The sequence below is a fragment of the Neopelma chrysocephalum genome, unplaced genomic scaffold, assembly GCF_003984885.1.
Source record: "Neopelma chrysocephalum unplaced genomic scaffold, ASM398488v2 Primary Assembly neopelma1_44, whole genome shotgun sequence".
NCBI lineage: Eukaryota > Metazoa > Chordata > Aves > Passeriformes > Pipridae > Neopelma > Neopelma chrysocephalum.
In genome coordinates this window covers 26,453,232-26,475,586 of record NW_020897703.1, presented here as the reverse complement: position 1 = coordinate 26,475,586, position 22,355 = coordinate 26,453,232, and the positions used below count along the sequence as shown (strand labels likewise).

The 22,355-nt window shown below is 39.5% G+C and overlaps 1 protein-coding gene across 1 annotated transcript in view; it reads right to left on the bottom strand.

Moving 5' to 3' along the window:
* Positions 1 to 18,635, bottom strand: part of CCDC93 (coiled-coil domain containing 93) — a 40,159-nt gene extending 21,524 nt beyond the window's left edge. Inside the window, exons 1-11 of the mRNA XM_027679082.1 lie at positions 18,500 to 18,635; positions 17,348 to 17,461; positions 15,610 to 15,704; positions 13,147 to 13,258; positions 10,610 to 10,708; positions 9,828 to 9,884; positions 6,265 to 6,365; positions 5,143 to 5,182; positions 3,745 to 3,837; positions 3,230 to 3,280; positions 2,092 to 2,178 (exon numbers count right to left, since the gene is read on the bottom strand). Coding sequence (XP_027534883.1) covers positions 2,092 to 2,178; positions 3,230 to 3,280; positions 3,745 to 3,837; positions 5,143 to 5,182; positions 6,265 to 6,365; positions 9,828 to 9,884; positions 10,610 to 10,708; positions 13,147 to 13,258; positions 15,610 to 15,704; positions 17,348 to 17,461; positions 18,500 to 18,541 — 891 coding nt within the window. The 5' untranslated portion in view covers positions 18,542 to 18,635. The remainder of the gene's footprint in view (positions 1 to 2,091; positions 2,179 to 3,229; positions 3,281 to 3,744; positions 3,838 to 5,142; positions 5,183 to 6,264; positions 6,366 to 9,827; positions 9,885 to 10,609; positions 10,709 to 13,146; positions 13,259 to 15,609; positions 15,705 to 17,347; positions 17,462 to 18,499) is intronic.
* Between the last annotated feature and the right edge of the window lie 3,720 nt (positions 18,636 to 22,355).

Here is a 22,355-nt window from a genome sequence, read left to right as displayed (position 1 = left end):
TATTCTTCCCTGTTTCCTGCAACTGCTCAATTGCCCTAAAAAGATTTAGCCAATTCAAATTAGTTAAACATGAAGTTTTATTAGCCTCATTTTCTATGACAGAATTTGATAAATTAAACCACATTATTAGTTATGCATGAGGATCACTAACCCAGGGCAGCTCAAAAACTGGTAGCCAAAATACATGGCTAATTCTATACTTTCAGAGCCTGCCTCCCATAGTTCATATGTAAAGCTTTTGGAATGAATGTTGTTCTTTATGATGAGATTCTCTCACATACATATGCTATAAACTAATAATTAAAGAATTCAAACACTACTCTACAGAACTTTACGAGGGTTTTTGAGTGTTTCCTCAAACCAAAAAAATATTAAAATATCCAATTTATCTTCTTTGAACAACAAACCATAACCAAACTAAAAGGTTAAAAATCTTATTGCATAATACTTCTACTGACTGTATAGGGAGCATAAAAGTTTTTGATATATGATTCTAGAAATCCTAAAATATGAGTCAACTTAAGATATAAGTAACTTGCAAACAGCACCTAAAACTCTTGAAGAGTATTCTCCTTCAGGCATTTTTGAAGGGGGTAGTTTTGACACAGCACTACTCTACTTCTAGTCATTCTCTCATTTTACCAGGGAAGAAGGTTTTGCTCCTATTCTACTCCTTGCAAAACCACTTGTTATTGATCACTGTAGTTGTAAATTCTCAGTAAAATCAAAACTACTTTGAATAACTGGCCTTAGAAAGCTGGTGATGAATAGACAGATAAAAGCCATGTTAACAATTTTCTGTCAGTATTTTTTGAAAGTGAGGAATGACACTAAAATCCTCCCTCCAGTTAATTCAACAAGTTAACACAGCAGCAGAATGGAGGGGCAAATGCAGAAAACTGTACGCATTGATCTTCTGCAAAAATGCCTCTTGTAAGAAAGCTCCTGGCATGTGGCAACACCAGATCTAGGATTTTGTTTGTCAGCTATCTTCACTGGGCCTGTGGATTCTATTAAGACCCTGGTAGACAAATGCTGCATTCCTCAGACTGTGTTTAGTTACAAGGGGTTAAAACTATTAACATTATATCCAAACATTGCTGAAGCTTCAATAAACTGTTTGATAACATCCTTAATTCTTTTTCTGATGCATGAATACGTGCACAGAAATTTATTTTGTTTTATCACATCCAATAGTTTTGAAAAGTGATCTATTTTTGGTTTGACTTGAATCAGTTCTTACTTTCCAGAGTATTAATCATTGTTCTACTATAATAGTCAAGGTTCTGCTGCCTTCTCTCAGAACAGAAGAAATGTAACATTGAAATATGACCCTTGGGCTTCTGTTCTTCCAATTCTTTATAATAAAGAAAGGCCAGGAATTTGCTATAGACTCTGTTGAGCTATAGGGTTTATCTCCCAAATGGGAAAGGTCCATACCTCATATGTGTCAACAAAAAGGAAGAAATATGAGAAAACTATTGGACAAATAAGAGCGACCTATAACTCATATCTGGCAGTGATGTATTGTATGGATTAATTGCTTGAAGAGCCAGATTTTCTTTTCACATTACAGTAAAAACAATCACAGTTGAACACAATAAATGGGGCGAATGTGCACATTTAATTGCCTTGACTCCTTAAAGCAACAAAGGCTTGGGTTTGATGAGACAAGATTCAAAACTAGAGACCCAGGGTATGACAGAATTGGAGCCCAGTGCAAGCAAGATCCCAGTATATGAAAATCTGAGTGGAAGAGGCCTTCATTTTTTTCTGAGCAGGCCCTCAGAACTGCATTTCTGTGCTAAACACTGAGCATTTTAAAATGTATTTAGAGTTTAGATCTGTAATTTGCATAGGTATCAACTCAGGCCGTTCTTCCTTCAAAAAACATTTAAGCAGCTGCTTAAACTCGAATTACTCACACATCTCTTTAAAATACTTCTCTGAATTCTGGCTTTGTTGCTATCCACAACATATATGAAGCAGTGTGTTTCAAGAGAATTATGGCAATTAAACTGGAAGCTTAAGGCCTAAATTAACAAGCTATTGAACACAATGGGGTAAAACACAATTAGGTGACACACTTACCTTTTCAGCATATTCAGACACTATTTGCTTGATCTCATCTGACTGGAGTCCAACAATCTGGCCAACTGTGCTTGCTGTCAGTTTTCCCTGCAATTGTGTCAAGAATATGTTTGGAGTTTTGGAGCTGCCTGTACTTTTTACATGACAATTTCCACAAGCTCTAATTTTAACAGAAATTTACAAAATTTTTACACTGGGTAAAAATCTCTAATCAGAAGAAAAGTCCAGGAAACATTCCACCCCTCAAAGTCAATTTTGCTGAAGGAAATTTCTCACTTAAAACCTTTTAGCAAATTTGAATTCAGATTTCAGAAACTTAATTTTGATTCTAATCTCTATATTGAATTTTACATTTGCAGTAATAAAACTCTAAGAATGCAGGCATGTGCAAGAATGCACCTTTCAAACTGCATGCTTGTATAAAAACATTTTATACAACAGTTTTCAAACAGAACTGAATTCTACAATGGATTTCAGTAGAAAGCATGTCAATCAACTTTGAGAGCAGACTAATTACTGCCCTTGCTTTTGTGACTTCAGCATAAACAGAAACAATTTTTAACAACTGAATTTCTTCCTATTCCTCTTACCCAGAAAGTAAAATATAAGGATTGACTACAAGTTCCATTATATCATTAAACACAATGAATTAAGAAAACAAGATACATATCCAGTATTAAATATCCAGTATTTTCAGTGACTTAGACCAACATTGTTGTTTCTAACTATTTATCGGTGCATTGAAAAGCACCTTGAAAGGCACAGAATTTTCCTCCGCTCTCCCCAGCAAAACAATTCCTCCTCTGCATAACTTCACAAGATGAATAAAGTAAGATCATACTGCATCTTGGGCAGCTGCACAGTGATGTCTTTCCTCTGAAATTCTCCTTATAGAAACCATTTGGAAGAGGCACTAATTTATACTGTTGTCACCATTTCAAGGCAACTGATGAACGCATCAGCCTCCTAAAAATTACTGTCTTTTTAATTCAACCATCTTTTATTGCACTCTCCTTATGAAAGTTCAAATGCAGTCATTCCAAGACTTCATACCTGAATCAGCAATCTGATTTTAGGAATAACTGCCACAATCAACCATAATTTAAACAAAGCTGTATCAGTTTTAAATGCTGCTTACCTCTTCTGTTGCCATTGCAGCCATTCCAGTCATCAGAGTTTTAATGCGAAGCTAGAGCAAAATAGGAAGATTTATACATAACAATTTAACTTCTATTATTTAGCTTTTTTCTGCCAGGGACACATCTATACAATTGGTATCATAGAACATGTGTATTTTAATGCATGTAATGGGGCACTAAATCTATGAAAGTTAAAGAAGAGCTGGCTAAAGTTACCAAATTTAAGAAAATTCCCTATAACAGTACACATTCCCTCAGATTATTCAGCTCCACTGTCAACCAAACCCTAAGCTTTTAAAAATGCTCCACTTCCAAAAAAAAAAAATTGAATTTTTGGGGTATTAAACACCTACAAACATTTCTGTGCATCAGGTTCCATATTCTCCTGTGGGAAGCAAATGCCACTTCAACTAACCATGGAAATTTTCCTTCTTCCAGAGAACAACTGGGCAGTGGTAACTGCTGCCCTCCCCCCAAGTTAGTAACATCCATGCCTACTATGTCTGTGGCACACCTCTTCAGCTGCCTGAAGGTCATCTTCATCACAAGGCTCAGCTTTTCCTGCTGCTGCAAGCCCTGCAGGCAGCACTGCTTTTTTATCTTCAGCCTTTTAAAGAAAAAAATAAGACACTATTGTATCTAGTTCCCGTTTTCTAAAGTGTTAAACAAGACATCAAGGAGAAAACTGGAATGTAGCTGTTCTGTTTTCATGAATACATTTCAGCTACACTCCAAATCATGTCAGCTGAAACGTAAGGCTCCCTGATTTCTCACAAGTATTCCAGCTGTGTTTCTGGCTTCCTAGGGACACATCTGGTGCAAAGATTCCTTATCCCATAGCCTTCTGAGAGCTACCGACCTCAGAAGAAAACCAGCTATCCCAAAACATGATGTCTGCTACATAGGAAAAGGCTGAATCTTTTTTTTTACATAAATAATTTTTATAACTCAATATTGGTATAATAAACATACAACATAAGAAGTGTAAAACTGCCCGGTTTAGTTAGAAGAACTCGCACCACAAAATTAGTGACAGCTGGTGACAGACAGACTCGATTTCTAGGTCAGCACTGCACCACTAACATGACTGCCTTACTGGAGACTCAATTCCCACAACAATCACGATGACCACCTAATATACAATATACCAAAGTCAACAATATTTTTGAAGAAAGAAAATTAACTCCATAAACATGACTGCAGCCTGGCAGCTACTCCAAGGGGAAAACAGGCACGCCTAGATTGGGAAACAGCTCTATTTATAAAATTTAAATGTGAAATTTGTATGTGGAATATTGAGACGATGAAGGGCGACCTTAATAAAGTCAATGTATTGCTGAGTCCATGACATGCTTAATGCATTATTTTCATTATTTCTGTCTCTGATAAAAGCTTGTAGCCAAATTAATAGTAAATAGTAACACTGCACATACTCTGACAAGGACATTTTAAGATTCCATAATCATCAAAAGCAAGGATGCTACTTTTCAAGAAGCCCAATGATTTATTTATGGCATGGTATCATGTTTCTCTACCACATTCAATAACCTGTTTTGTAATAAATGTCTACAATATTTCTTACCAAGCTGAATGAGTCTTTAAAAAGAAAAAGAAAAACCCATCAATGATCACATTATGGAACACTTAGTCAAAAGATGCTTACTAAGCAGACAGGATATGTCATTATCTCACAGTAAAAACGGAACTAAAACAAACACAACACCCAACCCCTCTTTCTTTTAAACATGGAATGCAGATTTTAAGTTCCAGTTAGTCGTTTTTTTAGAGAGGGTAATAATGGAAGTTACAGCTGTTTATGCTGCTGTTTTCTTCTAAGATCTAAGAGTAACCAACACTCCAACAATGCAATTCTTGCCACTATTTGAGTATTTTAAATTAGTATTTTTTTTACCTGTTCTGTTTTTCCTGCTTGTCTGCTAAATCCATATCTCCTGAAAGAACAATAGGAAACATGAAGGAAATAGATTGTTGTTTACAACTTTCACAAATACATTTCTATCAGTTTTCAACATAAGATATGCACCAACAGCCAGATTCAGGTTAGTTTTTGGAATGTTTCAAGGTAACTAAATAAGCAAGTACTAGAGCATATTTACAAAATGATTTCAACTCCATCTACTCTTTCCATCATGATTTGCAAATCTTGACTCTTCATAAAATGCTGTCATGTAAAGCTCATGAAAGGAAAAAGCAATGCTCTCTTTCCATTTGGAAGTTAATCCTGAGCTATTACACTATAGTCCATGTTACTGTTAAAAGGAAGGCACTCAAAATAGTGAGAACAAAAAATACAAAAATCTAAGGCTTTGGGGGAGAAGAAGCCACAGAAGATACAAAATGGAATTCAAATGTCATTTGCACTCGTATTAAGAGCTCAGAGAGCAGACAAGCTGTTCTTATCACTAAACTGTGAGAAGAAAAACTGGAAATAGAAACCTCAAATAGAAGCTCGGTAACTTCATTTTTAAATGTTTGGAGAGCTCTCAGTAAACGAGAGGGACTTTAAAAGATAGAAAAGTGAAAACCTTGGTAACTTGGACTTTATATGGGAGTTTGCAGAAAGTAAAAAGACCAAACAATGATTCAGCCTCTTGATGTAACAGCCACATTAGAACTATAAAAAGAAGCAACAGCAACTTCCGCTCCTTTTCCCCTCACTTTCTGAGGATTGTTTGCAAAAAGACAATATTGATTGACAGTACCCAGAAGAATCATGAATTTAAGCCACTTCTATAACACAAAGAACAACTACGTTAAAAAAACATACCCTAATAAAAGCAAAGTCTGAACTTGGGCTCCCATTGTACAAAAAACGGTTCACACATATAAGGACTGTCCAGTCCTCAGACAATTTACAGGATAAGCAAACAAAATATGAAACCAAACAGGAGTACATTTCACATAGTTCATTTCTGAAGTAGTATGAAAAAACCCATCACAATCCGAATTTTATATGTAATGCTTGTAATACACACAATACAAACCCCAAGGAGAATTAAATGAAGCCTTTCACCTGCCGTATTCCAGAAGTGTAGCATGAACCTTCGATTCCTCATCCAGCAGCTCCTCAGCTCCCTTCTGACGTTTGTATTTCCTCTGAGGTTTGTAAACCTCCTGTAAGACAGTGAATGGATTCAGAGCGTGTAAAAGGCTTTTCTAAAATAAATGATGAATTGTTATCTCAAGTGATATACACATCTGTGGTGGTTTGAGATTTTCAAATCACCACAACATTGTTTGCTTTCCCACTCAATATACTTACCCAAATAAACATCCCTCACTTTGCCTTTTTGGAATTACATTATAAAATCTTACTGAATTAATTTCTAAACAATTTGCTATACGAATAAAACCTTTCCAGGTTTAAAACAAAAATATAAGTGGATATTTAACAACAACACAATTTCTCAACCATCTCTTCTGTCATGTTTGAAAGAAGAGTCAAAAAAATAATACACTCAACATCTATTAAGAATATTTGGCTAATGCCAGTGTCTAGTAACGTTACCTCCTTTGTGAGTTAATTCTATTTGCAAACTGACTAGATAAATAAACGCAATTATTTTTTACTCAATGATCACAGGTTACAACAGAATTAAAGCAGATTTTATTGGAACAAAAATACCTGAAGGAGTTTGTTAGCAAAATGATTCAATCTAATGCTATCCCAGTGTGATCCAATAGCTGGACAACAGCCCATCAAATAAAACAAGGATTCACAAGTACTATTTTGTTCTCATAGAGTTGCTTCCAATTTAAAAACAAAAGGAAGAACATTTTCTGTTTGTTGTGACTTTCTGTACAAGACAAACTATTATTTTTAACAAGCAGTTGCTGCACCATAACACTGAAAAAGACTGAAAGCTATTTCAGGAAAGACAGGTAATCCCAAAGTGGAGATTTCAAACAAGTGAAAATTGACACTATTCCTTGGCAAGTTTCTACTGAATTTGTCTGTTACCCTTTGCAATTTTTACTTCATTTCTAATCTTAATTTCTGTCATCTTTGCTTCCATCTTGCTACATTTTTGACTGTCACATGAAAAAGCTTTTTAGGACCAAGTATCTCCCACAAAATGTACTTTCACACCTACAGAGAGGCAATGTAACAAAAACAATTATAGCTTTTATGATGGCACTGTATTTTATACCTTTGCTATACAAAGTGTAGGCATCATATCATAAACATTAGTCTTGGCATCAGGTAATTGAGTAGTTGAACAAAACCACTCAATTGACTAGACAATCACTTTTCAGCAGCAGCAGTTCTTATTCCAACAACCATTACTGGTATTTAATATTCCCTTTTCCAACCTTTAGGCCTGATCACGACCATAAATCTCAGCATGCTGACCCCTTGAGAAAAGAAGGGTAGGTCCTCAGACCAGAGTTGTAGTAATGAATTCAGACAACAAACTATTCTTTCACACTTGCTGATCCTCTTTTAGGAGAGTGAATTTCTCTTCCAGTTCCAATGCCTAATGATTTAAAGGTGACCTACAAAAGTACCTTCATCTAACAGCCACCTTCTCCTTCCAGTTCCTATGGATAGATAGAAAAGCTTCTGCACATTCTCCCTTGCAGATTCATTCTGTGTTCTTCTGGGCTGTACTTATGCTTTGATGCCTTAAGAGATCTCATGAAGTAATCTTTTGTTAAGAAGATCAGGTGCCAGCTGTAGAACACATAATCCTGACAGAGCTCACATATTTAAGGAAGAGGTGTTTGTCTAATGATACCCTGAACAAATGGCAAAAACTTTATGTACCATGAAGGTGCACCTAAAAACAAGATAACTGAGCCAGAGGAGAAGACAGAATACAAATAATAGAACATAGAAATTAAGCCTTGAAACCACTTCTGTTTCTCAGCAACCACAGGGAACCCTTCATCACCGTTAATCAAATATCTTCTGTATATTTTTGAATGACACTGAAAATTCTAGGTACTGGTGTCCCATAAGAGCATTGTGATTACTTTGTCTCTGTCTCTTCTGTGACAAGGTCGATATCAGCCACTTGGATACAGACTCTTTAGTGCTATATAGAGACAGTGCAGGTAAAAAATGGACACACTTGAAAAACCAGGACAATTATTCTGAAAATTGAAAATAAATAAAAGCCAAATGAGTTTCAAGTGCTACTTGATAGAACTCACATTTGGAATTTGCTTTATCCCACAGGTTTGCATTCCTTCTCAATTTAAAAGGTTATACAGGTGCATAAACAATGCAATGATACCTATGTACAAGGGGAGATAACTTGTAAAACTGAAAACATCTCAGTGGAAAGACAAAGTATTTCTGGGTGGAGTAAAAGACTCATTGTAAGTCTGCTAATAATCAAAAAAACCACAATCAAACCATGGGGAACAATACTTAAGAGACTGTAACTGAAGTTTTCAAAGCAAGGGCAATTATTCCAATAGATTAACAAGGGATTTGCATTGGTCATCACCTGGAGACTTTCACAGTGACATTATTCTACAAACACAGACTGTAACTCAACCACATCCATGAGGCTCAGCAGCACTCAGGTCACTATAGAAAAACAACTATCTCCAAAACCTGACAAAAAAGTCAGATGACTTGTTTGGTTCATCACACAACCTCTCACACAGCTCATTACACCAGCAGTGGACACCTCCATCTGTGCATGAAGAGTTCAGATGCCTGGTAGAGCTACCTGAAATATCACTGGTTTTCTCTGCAGAGTAGGGTTTCACCATCTATTGAAGAGCCCTGGAAATGTCCTAGTCAAATCAAACCCAGATTTTTCATCCTTTCTCAAATGTTGGACTGGAATTTATCAAGACGGTCCAAAACAAACAGTAGCAAACTGTGGGGAGTCAAGAATGGTGAACTGATAGTCCCAAGCAAACAGGCAAACTAGAAAGCAAGGACAGAAACTCCAGGGATAGAAACTCCAGTTGCTAGCTAGGCAGCTGAATTTAGGTATGAGAGTGAGAGAGCCTAGATATGTTACATGTCATTGTAGTATTCATGAACAAGCTTTCAAAAAATATAAACAAGCAGTTTATCCAAGAGTTAAAAGATCTGCACCTGAAGAGGGAGGGAAAACACAGGTGATACCACCTTTCCCAACCAACATCTGCCACTTGAAAACATTTCTGAAGTAGAATGTGTACTTCCACAGCTAATTACAAGTAAAAAAGACAAGCGTTGAAATGCAGACATTTAAATTGAAGAGGTCATCACTATATTAATTAATTTCAAGATAAATAGTCCAACTGTTGATAGCTTCAAACAAACAGTCTACTGAGAGTTTAGTAGCCTGTAAGCTACCTGGTGAGTTTAGTTTGATAGTGTGGAATTCCACACTCTCTGTGCAGGCAGTTGATATGATTTATCTACTCATACAGTGCACACCTAAAAGGTTTTCAATCTGATATATTGGCATTTGAGACCTGTTCTAAGAATGAAGCTCAACATGTAACTTAATTGGTACCTTCTCATGAGAAAACCCAGGACTGGCTGGGTAGAATTAACTACCACCATTTCATTACTAAAGCCACTTGTTTCTTGATCATGAAAAAGGAAAAATCTAACATACTTACAAAGATATCAGTAACCGTTTTGATCGCTTTCTCTTTCCTTTGCATAAATTCATCATCCTGAAAGACATTAATGGAGGTAATGAAAAAGACCAGGAATGGAGATTAAATCTCAACCATTCTAATGATTCTGTGAAACCAAGTTGTCAAATAGTTTCTGAGTTGTCCAGTTATTTGGTGAAACGTTAGTGATTTCCCATAACACAGAAAAGCAGTTGCTTCTGTCATCAGATGGTGGGTAGGTCTTTAAAACTGTATCCAGATCAGCAGTCCTGCTCTCTGCTTATACAGGACCTGACACAAATGCAATTCCGGCACACTTCTGGGATCTCCAATCTTTACTACACTATAAAGAAATGAAGCAGGGATAGGCTTTATGTGGAAAAGAGAAAAGTATTCTCTACTGTTATTTTAGTTTGTAAGCATTAAAAATAATTAGGAAAACAACCAAACAACTGACCAAAAAACAAACGCACAAACCCCCCAAAAAATCCAAACCATTCCAAGTTAGTAAAATCTGTCAAGCCCAATAGCAGGGCCATATACGTTTAATACTGTTACTAAGTTAAGAGACAAACTTGGGTTCTAAGTGTTAAATATGGAATGAACAGAACTGATAGTTCTGCACTACAGGCACATATCCAAGCTCATTCCACCCCTCCTCCTAACAAAACAAAATGACAGCAAAAGCAACTCTGCTGTATTGTGCTGATTTCAGAGCTGTGAAGCTCTGCACCTGAGCATTTGACACATCATAAGAGAAACAGGAACTGGCTTCATTGTACCTCTGGCAGCCTGTGAGTTTTTTGAAACTGTGATATAGAGTAAGAACGGACATAATCTCCCATTTCTTCCCTTGTTTCTATTGCACGTTTCACCAGCCACTGAAAAAAAAATAAATTATCAGTTGAAAGAAGAAGAGTAACGGCAGCAAACAACAAACTGCTGCTTAATTATTTTTAATACATGATAAAAGCTAAAAGCACATTTTAAGCACAGAAACAAGAACAAGTGATTTTTTTATTTGTAAACATGGTAACTCAGGGACCTAATCCTAACAAAATGATACAGCATTAGCTATTTTATAAACTTCAAATTTCTTCTCTGCGTATATGATTCTTTTATGAAATTTTCCTACTATAGATCTCTGTTATAAAAAACTACAGCTCCACTGTGAAAAGATGTATCTTCAAGCCTATGAAGTGCTCATGAAGAACCACATGCCTGTGTAAGACAAAAAGACTTCTGACATTTATAAGACCACACGAAAAGCCACAAAATACTGAAGTACATTTTAAACAATGTCGGAGAAGATAAATCCTGCTGGCTGTTGACAGCCTGTGCAGGAGGTCACATAAGAGATGAGATCAATCTTGGGATCCAAGTTTGAACCAGCAACTGTTTCCTGTGCTATAACCATGAACCCCTGGAAAGCAAGGGGAAGATGATGACAATGAGAGATGAAAATGCAATCTATTAATTACAAAGTACATCTCAACACAAGTTTGTGTACATACTTTTGTCTTTGAACATAAACACAATTTACTAGGAAGAACAGCGACATTTCTGCTCACTGGAATATTTGTTATGGAAGTTCTTTTAAATTATCTTTTTAAAGTTCTGCTACAGTCTGTGGCAGTGAGCCAACCCAACCTAATTTCTTCCTGTTGGGAAGGATTCATCTAAATTTTCCCTGTCAAGACCACCAGACTAGTTTACACAGTGCAAGAGGTATTGGGACACAATGCCAGGCAGAAGAGCAAGCTTTTTTATTAGCTGGGCACTGATTTGAGATTTACAGATAGCAAGTGGAATCCTGAACTTAACAAGGCATTGAATAAAGTGTCATTATCAAATACATAATTCCTACATGGTGTAGTCAGCATTTTAAAGCTCTTGCATGGTCTTTTTCAGAACAGAGTATGTTGGTGACATCAGCAAGTTTTCTAGAAAGCCTGTCTTGGCTGGGATGAAATGAGGAACCCACAGTGTGTGGAGCAGGCAGAGTTTCACAGGAACCTGACAGAAAGCCACAATTTCTAAAAAAAGATCCTCTACAGACAAAAAACTAAGTCAATCAAGAAAGACTTCTTCAAGTATGGGTCAGCTATACCACCTACTGGTCAGCTACTGAGAACCACTCCTCTCAGAGAAACCCAGAAGGAGATTTCCTCCCCGCTTAGAATTAATGTTTCTCCTTTCCTGAGGTAATATCTCAAACCTGGATTTTGGATAAAGCAGGTCAGAGAAAAGAATACCTTGTGCTATAGTTCTTACAGCAGGAGTAATATTTTTCCTGTGAAAGAAGCCTAGTATTTAATAAATGTAACCATTCCTTGTCATCAAGTGACCAGGGAAAGAAATTCACCTGTATTGGTTTTTTGGTTTTGTTTTTTTTTTTGTGTAGAAAACAAGAGTTCAGAAGTAAAAGTCTTATTAACAAGATACAAACTTTCCACCTTAGGCAGCATCAGAACAGCTTGAAAGCTGTGTAACAGCAGCACACACCATGGAATGTTTTGTGGGGAGTGCAGTTAAGTGTGGTTTCGCTCAGGAGACTCCTACTAGAAGATAAAACAAATCACCAGGAAGTTTTCCCCACTTCTTACAAACTGGAACTTAGATTTCGTTCTTGCTAAATTCCTTCACAGGCAGGAGGTAGTGAGATATTTAATGAAAAAAAAGCTCGCTTAACAGTCTTCATTTTCCCTATGTATCAAGGATATGTTTCTGTGTGCAGATGAAAGGAAAATCAAAAAATGATAACAACATGCCAAGGATTCTCAAAATACCACACGTAACTGTGTAACACCTAACATCAAGTGTTAGCTTAAACCTTAATAAACTTGAGAACTATGCATATGCACATGCTTAGCTAGTGGTGCTTGTCAGAGCAATGTATTTTTCCACCCATGCAGTTTTTAAGTGATAAGAATTAAGGATGTATTATGCTTAAAGAAACAATCCCAACTGCCTTTAGCCTTATTCACACTTGATTCAGTGACTATCTTCGTAACTTACAGTCTGTGCTTAAGCTTATGGAGTAAGCAGATATTCCACAAAAGGCAGAATCTGACTCCATTTCAAAGGATTTAGAGAATTTTATTTGCCGCCTTCTTAAATGTGAATCAAATGATACTTAAGGATTCTATTATCCATAATGTCACTCCATTCTTTAAAAACATTAAATTACTTCTCTGTGACTATTCATTTCAAAGTTAAATAAAGAGCCAAACAATAATACAAAGCTTTGTTAAATTTTTTATGCAAGTTTTATAGCCTTTTTCAGCAAACTATCGATACACCATAAAAATATTATTACCTGTATAACAGGAAATATATGAATGAAATCCAGTCCCTGGATCTGATGTGGCTCCAAACGATGAGGACACTTCATTTTTGGTAATACTGACACAATTTTTTCAGTTAAGGCACTATTATAAAACAACAAAAACACAGATGTGTTTTTCTTTTGTAAATTACAAATTATTTTTGCAAACACAGTTAAGTTCCCTCTAGTGGCTTCCACTGTACACAGTTTTTGTATTTATAGTATGACACACAAAACTTCTAGATCTGCCTGTCGGGTCAGATGAAATACCCAGGTAAGATACATCTACAAACACTTTTGCATATTCTAGTATACGGCCACACTGGCTTTAAGAACAGATATAATAAGAGATATGCACTCAAAAAGTACAGAATCAAATGTAAGGACTTAATATTTGTTTGGCAGAACTCCCCAAACATACCTTGATGCTAGTCCTGAAACTTGATGATTTTAAATACATATTGCACTTAAAAGCTAAGTACACAGTATACTTCACATAGTTTTCAAGTGAGTAGAACTGAATTTGCTGTCAACTGTCTCATTCTAGAGCTCAGGCAGGATCTGGTAAAGTGAAAGGATTACCCCACTACAAGGGATTGATTCATCTACAGAAACTTCATCCTATTTCCACCGAATCCCTTATTTTAGGGCAAGGAATTTTTTTGCTGTCAATGATGCCAAGTACATTTTTAAAGTCGGTGTCAGCACCGAGAATTAAAAATTTACATGGAAAACCAAAGCTATTTCTCCATGAAGGAGAAAAAGTAACTGGTCCAGTACTGACCTCAGTGATATTTAGTACTGCCCAAATGGACAACTGATATTCTGGAAGAACAAAACGGGAGCAAGAGCTATGAGACCAAAGCCTGGGAAGAGAGCCTGAAACGTTATACCTATTAAAGGGAAGTGGAGCACAATCAAAGCAAAAGCAATTAAAACAAAAGTTTTATCCAATAGATGCAAGGTCGTCTCCTAATGTATGTCCATGTTTATTTCAACCCAGCAATTAAATAACAGGACACCATCACAATGTCTTTGGAATAATACTGAGAAAACACAATTAACTTTTCCTTATCTTGAGAACACCACAGAAGCCCTGAGCCACCACCAATGTAAACATTGCATGGACATCAAAACAGCCTATGCTTGTGTGATTCTGAACACTTCAGATTTACAAATAAATCATTGTTGCTGTTTTGGGAAAGGAGCCTGGTTTTTGTTTTGCCAGTTTTGCATTCAGTCAGCTGGAAAAATAACAGACCATTTTCAGGACAACTTAACTATTTCCTATCCTGCTGTTCTTAAGGATAACAATGATGGCAATTACAAAAACCTGGCAATTATAAAAATTACCACCACCATCTTCATTCCTAGCCTCTACTTGATTCCTTCCACTCAGCAATGCTTTATGTAGTTAGTAATCTATGAAAATTTGAGTGTCTCCGAGGGCAATGGCAGTACCCACAAATCTTTACTTTTAAAAGTGTCACAGCCTTGCCAATGCTCAATGACTTTCAAGGAAACAGCACAGAAAGATGTTCTTTTCAACAACATTGAGCAAAGAAGTCTCTTCATGTCACTGTAACTTGTCAGGCTATTCTTATTTTCTGCAAATTTTAATTATGGCTCCTTTATCACAGATATGCATGTGTTTGGAATGTGTTCCCTTTCTCAGCATAAACAAAGTTTATAACCTCCCTAATACAGGAATTAGCTGGCTTATGAGCAAATTCCATGCAAAAGAAATTAATCAAAACAAAGTTGTTTCATTGGGTCACTCTGAGAAAGGAAATCTCCCACTCAGTATGGGGTAGGTAACTATTTTGGCAACAATGACATGCTTTAAATTCTGTTTGCTGATGCCTACAATTCCAACCCAGAACCATAAAGGAGAGTCAGAGGTTATTTACACAGCAGAACTGCAGACAGAGGGTACTCAGGAAAGGTCTAATGTTGCACTCCAGTTTCCACCAGCATGGTCTCCCTCTGCCCTTTGTTTTGGCCTCTGCATCATCCCCTTGTGCCAGCACAAGCATCTGTGCAGCTGTGCAGAGAACTGGATCCAGGAATTCATTCATGTTAAAACTATTTTCTTTTTCTTTTTTTATTTTTTTAATAGGGTTTAATCAGGATCAGTTCCCAATCCAGTTCGGTGTGGAGCCACACATACCCCTACTAAGCAGTGAAAGCATTTAAGAGCATGGCAGCCCAGCAGGAATAGCACTGCCTTTTTTGAAATAGGCTTCTTTCTGGTTTTAGAGTTTGTGGAACTACAGTCTGGGAAACCCAGAAACTTGTGCAATGTTTTGCAAACAGGCAGTCTTGAAAAGCAGGAAACTTGGACTACAAATCTTTCTTAGAAACAGGCAAATAGCAGGTAACTTCCCCTTCCCCACCTGCTTCCTCTTTTTTAAGAAGAATTAAAATATCCCACTTGCCGTTTAACCAACTTACATTTTTTGACCAATAGTAGAGTTTTCCTGAAATAATAAATCAACATCGATATCGAAGTTGCAAGTAGTGATACACCACGTCATGCCACCTACCACCTATCAAAGGAGCAACAGCAGAGTTAGTTCCATTATAAACTAAAGAGGTAAAACCAAATATGTCTTACAGGCTGTAGTGTTCTCTCCGTCCTCAGTATTCTCATAGAGAGACCGAAATAGATACCACAACCATATCAACTTCTACATACAATACACATATACAAGAAAAAAACCAGCAGTTATTGATATTCTAAATTCCTCTCTTAGCTTCATTTAGTTTTAGATTTGAAACAGCTTTCAGAATAAAAAAAAAAAGGATAAAACAAAGTATGTTTAACATACAACAGTATGTTACATGTCATGATCTCTAAACAGTGACCAAATCAAAATTTTATCAAGGATCATAATTTTTGCATTCATGTACTTACCTTTATACATACACATTTGCTACTACTATTCCTTGCTTGCTGAGACAAGTGCTAGACACAGTACCAGCAATGGAAATCCTCAGCTCTACAGAAATCTCTATTTCAGGCCCTAATCTGACATATACTTAGGCATATTTAAACTCCTGAGCCATTTCATCAACTTTATATAAATATTTAAAGACAACCTTGCATAAACATAGGCAAGATAACCTAAATATATGCAAAGAACAGAGAAAGGGATTAAAATGTGGAGTAACTCACCAACATCACCCAGCAAATTGGGAACCTTGTTCTAGACAAGGTTTCTGACACATCACCCGTCCCACATTCCCCTCTGAAACAGTTAACCTCCACAATCCCTTCTGCACTAGCACCTTGAGCATTTTCAATAGCAATGCTTGTTTTTGTGAGGTTGGGCATTGTCATGAAATGGTTTGCGATTGTTCTTAGGTAAGATGAACCTGATCTCTACACAGAAATGCAACAATGTTACATCCTAGGGCACTCTCCTTTAAACTACTCTGTGCCTGTGTGCACAGACTCCTGAGCAGCTATACTTAGTAATAGCAAGGAGTTTGGAGAAACTAAAATTGCATTGTAAAGCGAGGCTGTGCTATGATCAAAGAGCAGAAAACAGAAGCGTCCATTTCAAGGCTCTGTAGTTATGTGTTTTCAAACCTTGGTTCAGGAATTTCTCACAGAGTCAGCACTGAAACAATTCAGAAATCTCTCTTCAACCTGAACTTTGCTCACTGTCAGTATCACACACTTCCTGTCTGGGACAATGAAAGGTTAACATATGTGACATTCTAAAGATATGTAAAAACAGCCCCAAAATAATCTCACATGGATAACTGTTCCATTCTTACACAGATACTTCCTCATTTCTCATTAACGAATACTCGTTTTTAAAATTACCAGGCTTTCTACAAGTATCAAATCTTTCTCATCATTCTAACTGCAGTTGAGAGAAGGGGGGAAATTCCCTGGATATGACTCTCCCACAGGCTGTAACACCCACAAAAAAAGCAGACAGCAATTAGGCTGCATCCAATTGTCTCCCTTAAAACAGGCCTTGCTGCATGAAATCGTCTTTCAAGACTGAGGAGGTCCTGTCTGCCTGAAACTAGGTCATTTGCAGAATTATTTACACAAGAAAGCCTCACAGGTTGCAAGTATCCTTTATAAAGTCACCTAGCACTGCTAAACAAACTAGCAAAATACGTGAACCTCATATACGTAAAAAAGGGTTTAAAAATACTGCACTGGTCTCACCTTGTCAAAGGGTGACAACCCCTTGATTCTTGCTCGAAAATACCCAGCAGCCACCAACAATTCCAAAATTTCAGTCAACTTGATGTTTTGTTCCTCATCTTCTCTCGTTTCAACCTGACAAACAAACAACACAACACTAATTGAGCATTTCTCATTCATTTGAAGAATGAACATTTTCCAAACTTAACCTTAGCACAGATCACATATCAGGGAAAATCTTGACTACCATATGCAACTTGGCTGTTAATATGAAAGACATTAAAGAAACAGGTACATGTCTATATGGATTTAACATTACATTTTTTTCACCCAGTTAAATACTTTAATCTGGTTTTCCTATTGAAACTCCTGGTCTGCTGCTTGCCTCCAGCTAGACAGACCGCCCTATTGCCACAAGTTACTTAATTTATTCTCCATTTCTCACATTTCCTTCAATTTCAGGGTTCATAAACTCACACACCTCAATTTAACCTCTACCCCAGTCAAAACCAGGACACGTTTCTATAATCCTTTTACAAAAACAGGAGGAGAAATCCACATGGAATTCCACTTTTTTGGGGGGGTAATGCAATTTCAAAGCACAGCAGTGACAAAAGTAAAGTGTGACAGGCAAACCGGAGAGCTCCAGTGCTCCGAAGAGCGACCGGAGAGCACCAGCACAGCCACCACATCGCAGTGCTTTTGTCCCCACCTTGCAGGATGAAACCCCACAGCTCCAGGGATACACACGGTTCAGGAGAGACACAGAGCTCCCACACACCTCAACCCTAGGCCGGAGAGACGGGTCACAGGGCTGCAGGGACCCACCTGCGCACCCTCCCCACCTCCAGTGTTCCGGACACCCTCCCGCTCTCCCCTCGCTCCCACGGGAGCCAGGCGATCCCGTCCGGCAGCGGGGACCCGGCAGGGCGGTGGAGCACCGAAGGTGACCCGCACAGCCCCGCAGCCCCGGCAGCCCCGGCAGCCCCGCAGGCCTCCCCGCGCCCCCCGCGCCCCCGGGCCGAGCCCGCGGCGCGGCAGCGACCGCCGGGCTCCCGGAAAGGCTCCGGGAAGGAGAAGGCGGCGAGCCCGGGGACGCCGATGCCGCGGGGCCGAGGGGAGTAGCGGCCGCGCCTCGGGGGGACGGGGGGCTGGGAGCGAGCGCTGCGGTACCTCCTGCGGGGCCTGGCGCTCCTGCCCCCGCGGGACCCCCATCGCGCTCCGCCGGCCGCGCCGCTGTCACGTCCGCTCGCCGCCGCCGCCGCAGCGCCCCGGCGAAGGGGTGTTCCCGGCCGGCGGCTGCCGGGTTCCCCCGCCCCCGCGCAATGGTTCGCCCGCACCCTCCCTGCGTACAAGCGCATCCGGGCCGTGCCATTCGCGGCCGAAGGGGTGCGGGGGAAGGAGGGCGGTGGCTCATGTGACTGACGGGCTGCGCGGAGCGCAACGGCCGCGGCCCCGCCCGCCCGCGGGCTGCGCCCCTGGGGGCGCCCCCGGGTGCCCCCGTGCCCGCGGCTCTTTGGAGCGCGGCTCCGCCCTCAGGCGCCGGGTGGTTCCCTCCAGCTGTACTGCACTTCGCACTGCGCTTTTTCCTTCATTTTTTTTCATTTTCCAAGGGGTCCTGAGGCCTCCCGCCAGCATGGAGGACAAGTTGCGGAGTGCTCTGTGACCGCGAGGTGCCTCACGGCCGCTCATGCCCCTCAGGGCGCTGACACTCCTCATTGCCAGCCGGGTTCCCTTTGGTGACCTGACTGCTGAAGGGGGTTTTAACTCTTATTTTTTTCTGCCCTGCACACAGGTCAGATAATCAATTAGGTTGGAGAAGACCTCTGAGATCATCGAATTTGTCCTGTGACTGAACACCGCCTTGTCAACCAGACCATCTTACAAAGTGCCATGTACAGTCTTTCCTTAAACACTTCCAGTGATGGTGATTCCACCACCTCCCTGGGCAGCCCATTCCAATGCCTAATCGCTCCTTCGGTGAAGAAATTTTTCCTAATGTCCAACCTCAACTTCCCCTGGCACAGCTTAAGTCTGTGTCCTCTCATCCCACTGCTGGTTGCCTGGGAGAAGAGCCCGACTCCCACCTGGCTATAACCTCCTTTCAGGGAGTTGTAGAGGGATAAGGTCATCCCTGAGTCTCCTTTTCCCCAGGCTAAACACCCTCAGCTCTCTCAGCTGTTCCTTGTAGGACTTGTAGCCAGTCCCACGCTGAGTAACCCTGGCACTGCCACAATCTGGTACTGCCTCTGCCTCCCAGCAGTGGGCACATCATGGGGCCATGTCTGAGTGTAGCCTGGTGGGAAGGCAGGCACCTGGATGTGCTGGAACCTGGCCTCCCATCCCGGGTTTGGCAGCACTGGGCAGACCCTGAGGCACGATGGGTGTGTGCTGAGGGCTGGATGCTCTGCCCATGCCCTGTCTGGGTGCCAACACACTTTGGACTCATGAATAAAATCACACCAATGCAGGAGGATTTGATGGGTGGTAACAGCCTGGTAGCAAACCATGGCACAGCGTGGGGACGGGGCAGCATTCTTATTGGCGACGGCTTCAGAAATAGGTGACAGTGGTCTCTTTTCAAGTCCACCGCAGGTGTTCTGTTTCCAGGCTCTTTGCCATACACAGAGCATTATAAGAAGTAAACCATGCACTAGACTGTGGCTAGGAGCATCTCAGGGAGGTGAAGGAACAGGAGAAGCCATACAAGAAAGGTGTTCCCATCCCTTGGAGGGTAGCAGAGCATATGTGAGCCAGTCCATACTGACTGCTGTCCTGACAGAGTGATCAAAACAATAATAACAAAAAGCAAAAATATGCCAGACAAGATCAGACCATGAGCTGGTGTAACCACAGGCCATGTCTTAATTAGAGCTGCAGAAAACTGTTATGCAGCCGCAGAGGTTAACGTGGTCACCAGAGCAATATGGGCGTTCTGCTTTTTGTCTGCCTTCTCCTCACAGAGAACTGTATGACACTAATTTGATTGCCGTGGAGAGGAAGACTGAAACAAACAAGCAAAAAGCAGGGACAAGGAGAAGGGTTTAAACAAGGAGAGTGTTAGGAATGGATGAAGGTGACCTTCAGATGCAGCAGTCAGTGAAGTTTGCAAGGTAACTGCTGAAAAGAAACACCAACTTGAATAAAAGCTTTCTGAGCCATGACATGGTCATAAAATTCTCTTTAAAAGAAACACATTAAAGAAAAATGATAAATAAAAAGCCAAGGGTAGCATGGACTAGGGGCTTGAATAGTAACTGAGTATCAGACAATGGAGGGAAGAAACCTACCCTGGGAAATTGAACTGTTTCTCTGGCTTTTTAGAGCATAGTAAAGCAAAGGAGGGAGACAGGGTTAATTAACTCCTGTGAACTTTAAAACTCATGCAACTGGAACCCAAAATCACAAAGCTGACTTGAAATTATGTACTTACAGAAATGTAATAGGGTCTTTTAATTTGCTCTATGTTTATGAGACCATAAGGACTGGAAACATTTTTCTTCTTTACAGTGAAAGCTGGAATTTTCCTTCACCTGGTATATAGTTAGGAAAGGAAAAAGAAAGTCACAAAAATACAAAAATGTATCTCTTTTGTCATTACAACTCATCTTTGATCACTTAAACCTCAATAAAATACTCTGCAAAGGCATTGCTTCCTAATACTTAATTGTGATGCAAATTCACCCAGTTACCCAGGCAGAGCCGTTGTCCCCTATGACATTCGGATAATCAATCTTCTAAGCACCAATTAGGTTTAAAAAGAGTCCCAAGAGGGGTACCATCTAAAAAAAACCAAAAAAACACTTCCTTCAGATCTTTAGATTTTGTGCTTGCAAATCTGTAGCAGGTTCAGCTTTAGTTTTCGTTTTCCCTTCCCCTTTCCCATTCCTTATTTTGATCCATGATGGTAAGTGAGCTCTGACTCTTGATGCAACTGCTTTGAACAATCCTGTCTTGATTATTCAATTTCATTCATCTCAATCCCATGAACTGAGATAAAGAGCTTCCTCCCTTTTTTTTTTATAGCCATGTGATTCATTTTGCTGTTCAGCCTGGACTTGTGATATCATCAGACTGGGTCACCACTGAAAATGTAGCAATAGGTTCCACTGTATCTTTTAGCACATATTTGTTTCTTTTGATACTAAGAATAAAATCCGAGATGGAGTTGTAACAGCCACAGCAAGGGCTCCACACTTTGTAGGGCAGACGCAGTCAGATAAATAAAGTAACCTAAGTCACTTTCCAATATTCTCTATGCTGGGAAGGCCTAAAAGATATTTATTTTCATAAATTCTGGATGATAGATAAAATACAGCTAATGTAAGTATAAATTCCTGGTACAACACTCTTTTATGTGTTCCATAAAACACAGTGTCATGGACAGATCTCAGAGTAAATGGAAAGGATCCTAGTGACTGCATTGGACTATGGACCTCCATACTGCCATGACTGCATCTTCCCAGTTGTATTCCTAGTTACAGGAGAAGCTGAAGCCAACAGTAGGGAACTAAACCCACATCTTCCAAAGTCAGTATCAAATTTTGCGATGTGTTCTGTGGCTCATATCTTGGATGAGCTCTGTTTTCAATGCATTTAGCTGCCTGGCAGCTTCAGCACAGAGATCACTTCCATCCTGATTCCTAATGAAATGATTCCTTGTTTTCATCCAGATTTCTGGAATTAACAATACTGCGGGGCACAGCAGCAGTATCTTCCTCTGCATGCATTTACTTTTCTTTTTATTTGTTGTCTCGGTTGTGTCCTGTCTCCTTATAGTTCAGCTCCCCTTCATCTATTCCTGAGATGTAGTAGGCATAGGGAACTATTCAATAGGCAATTGAAAATTCCCAATTATCATCAGTGGAAGTGAGACTGTGCACTGTGAAATGAAAAAGTCACAGACCTGTTACAGTAGCCACTGTTAGGGGCTGCAGCAGACCATTGCATCCCATCAAATGGGCTGATATGCTTTGCAAGGTATTGTGCCCTTTCAGCAATCACACATAACAGTAAATAGTGATGTTTT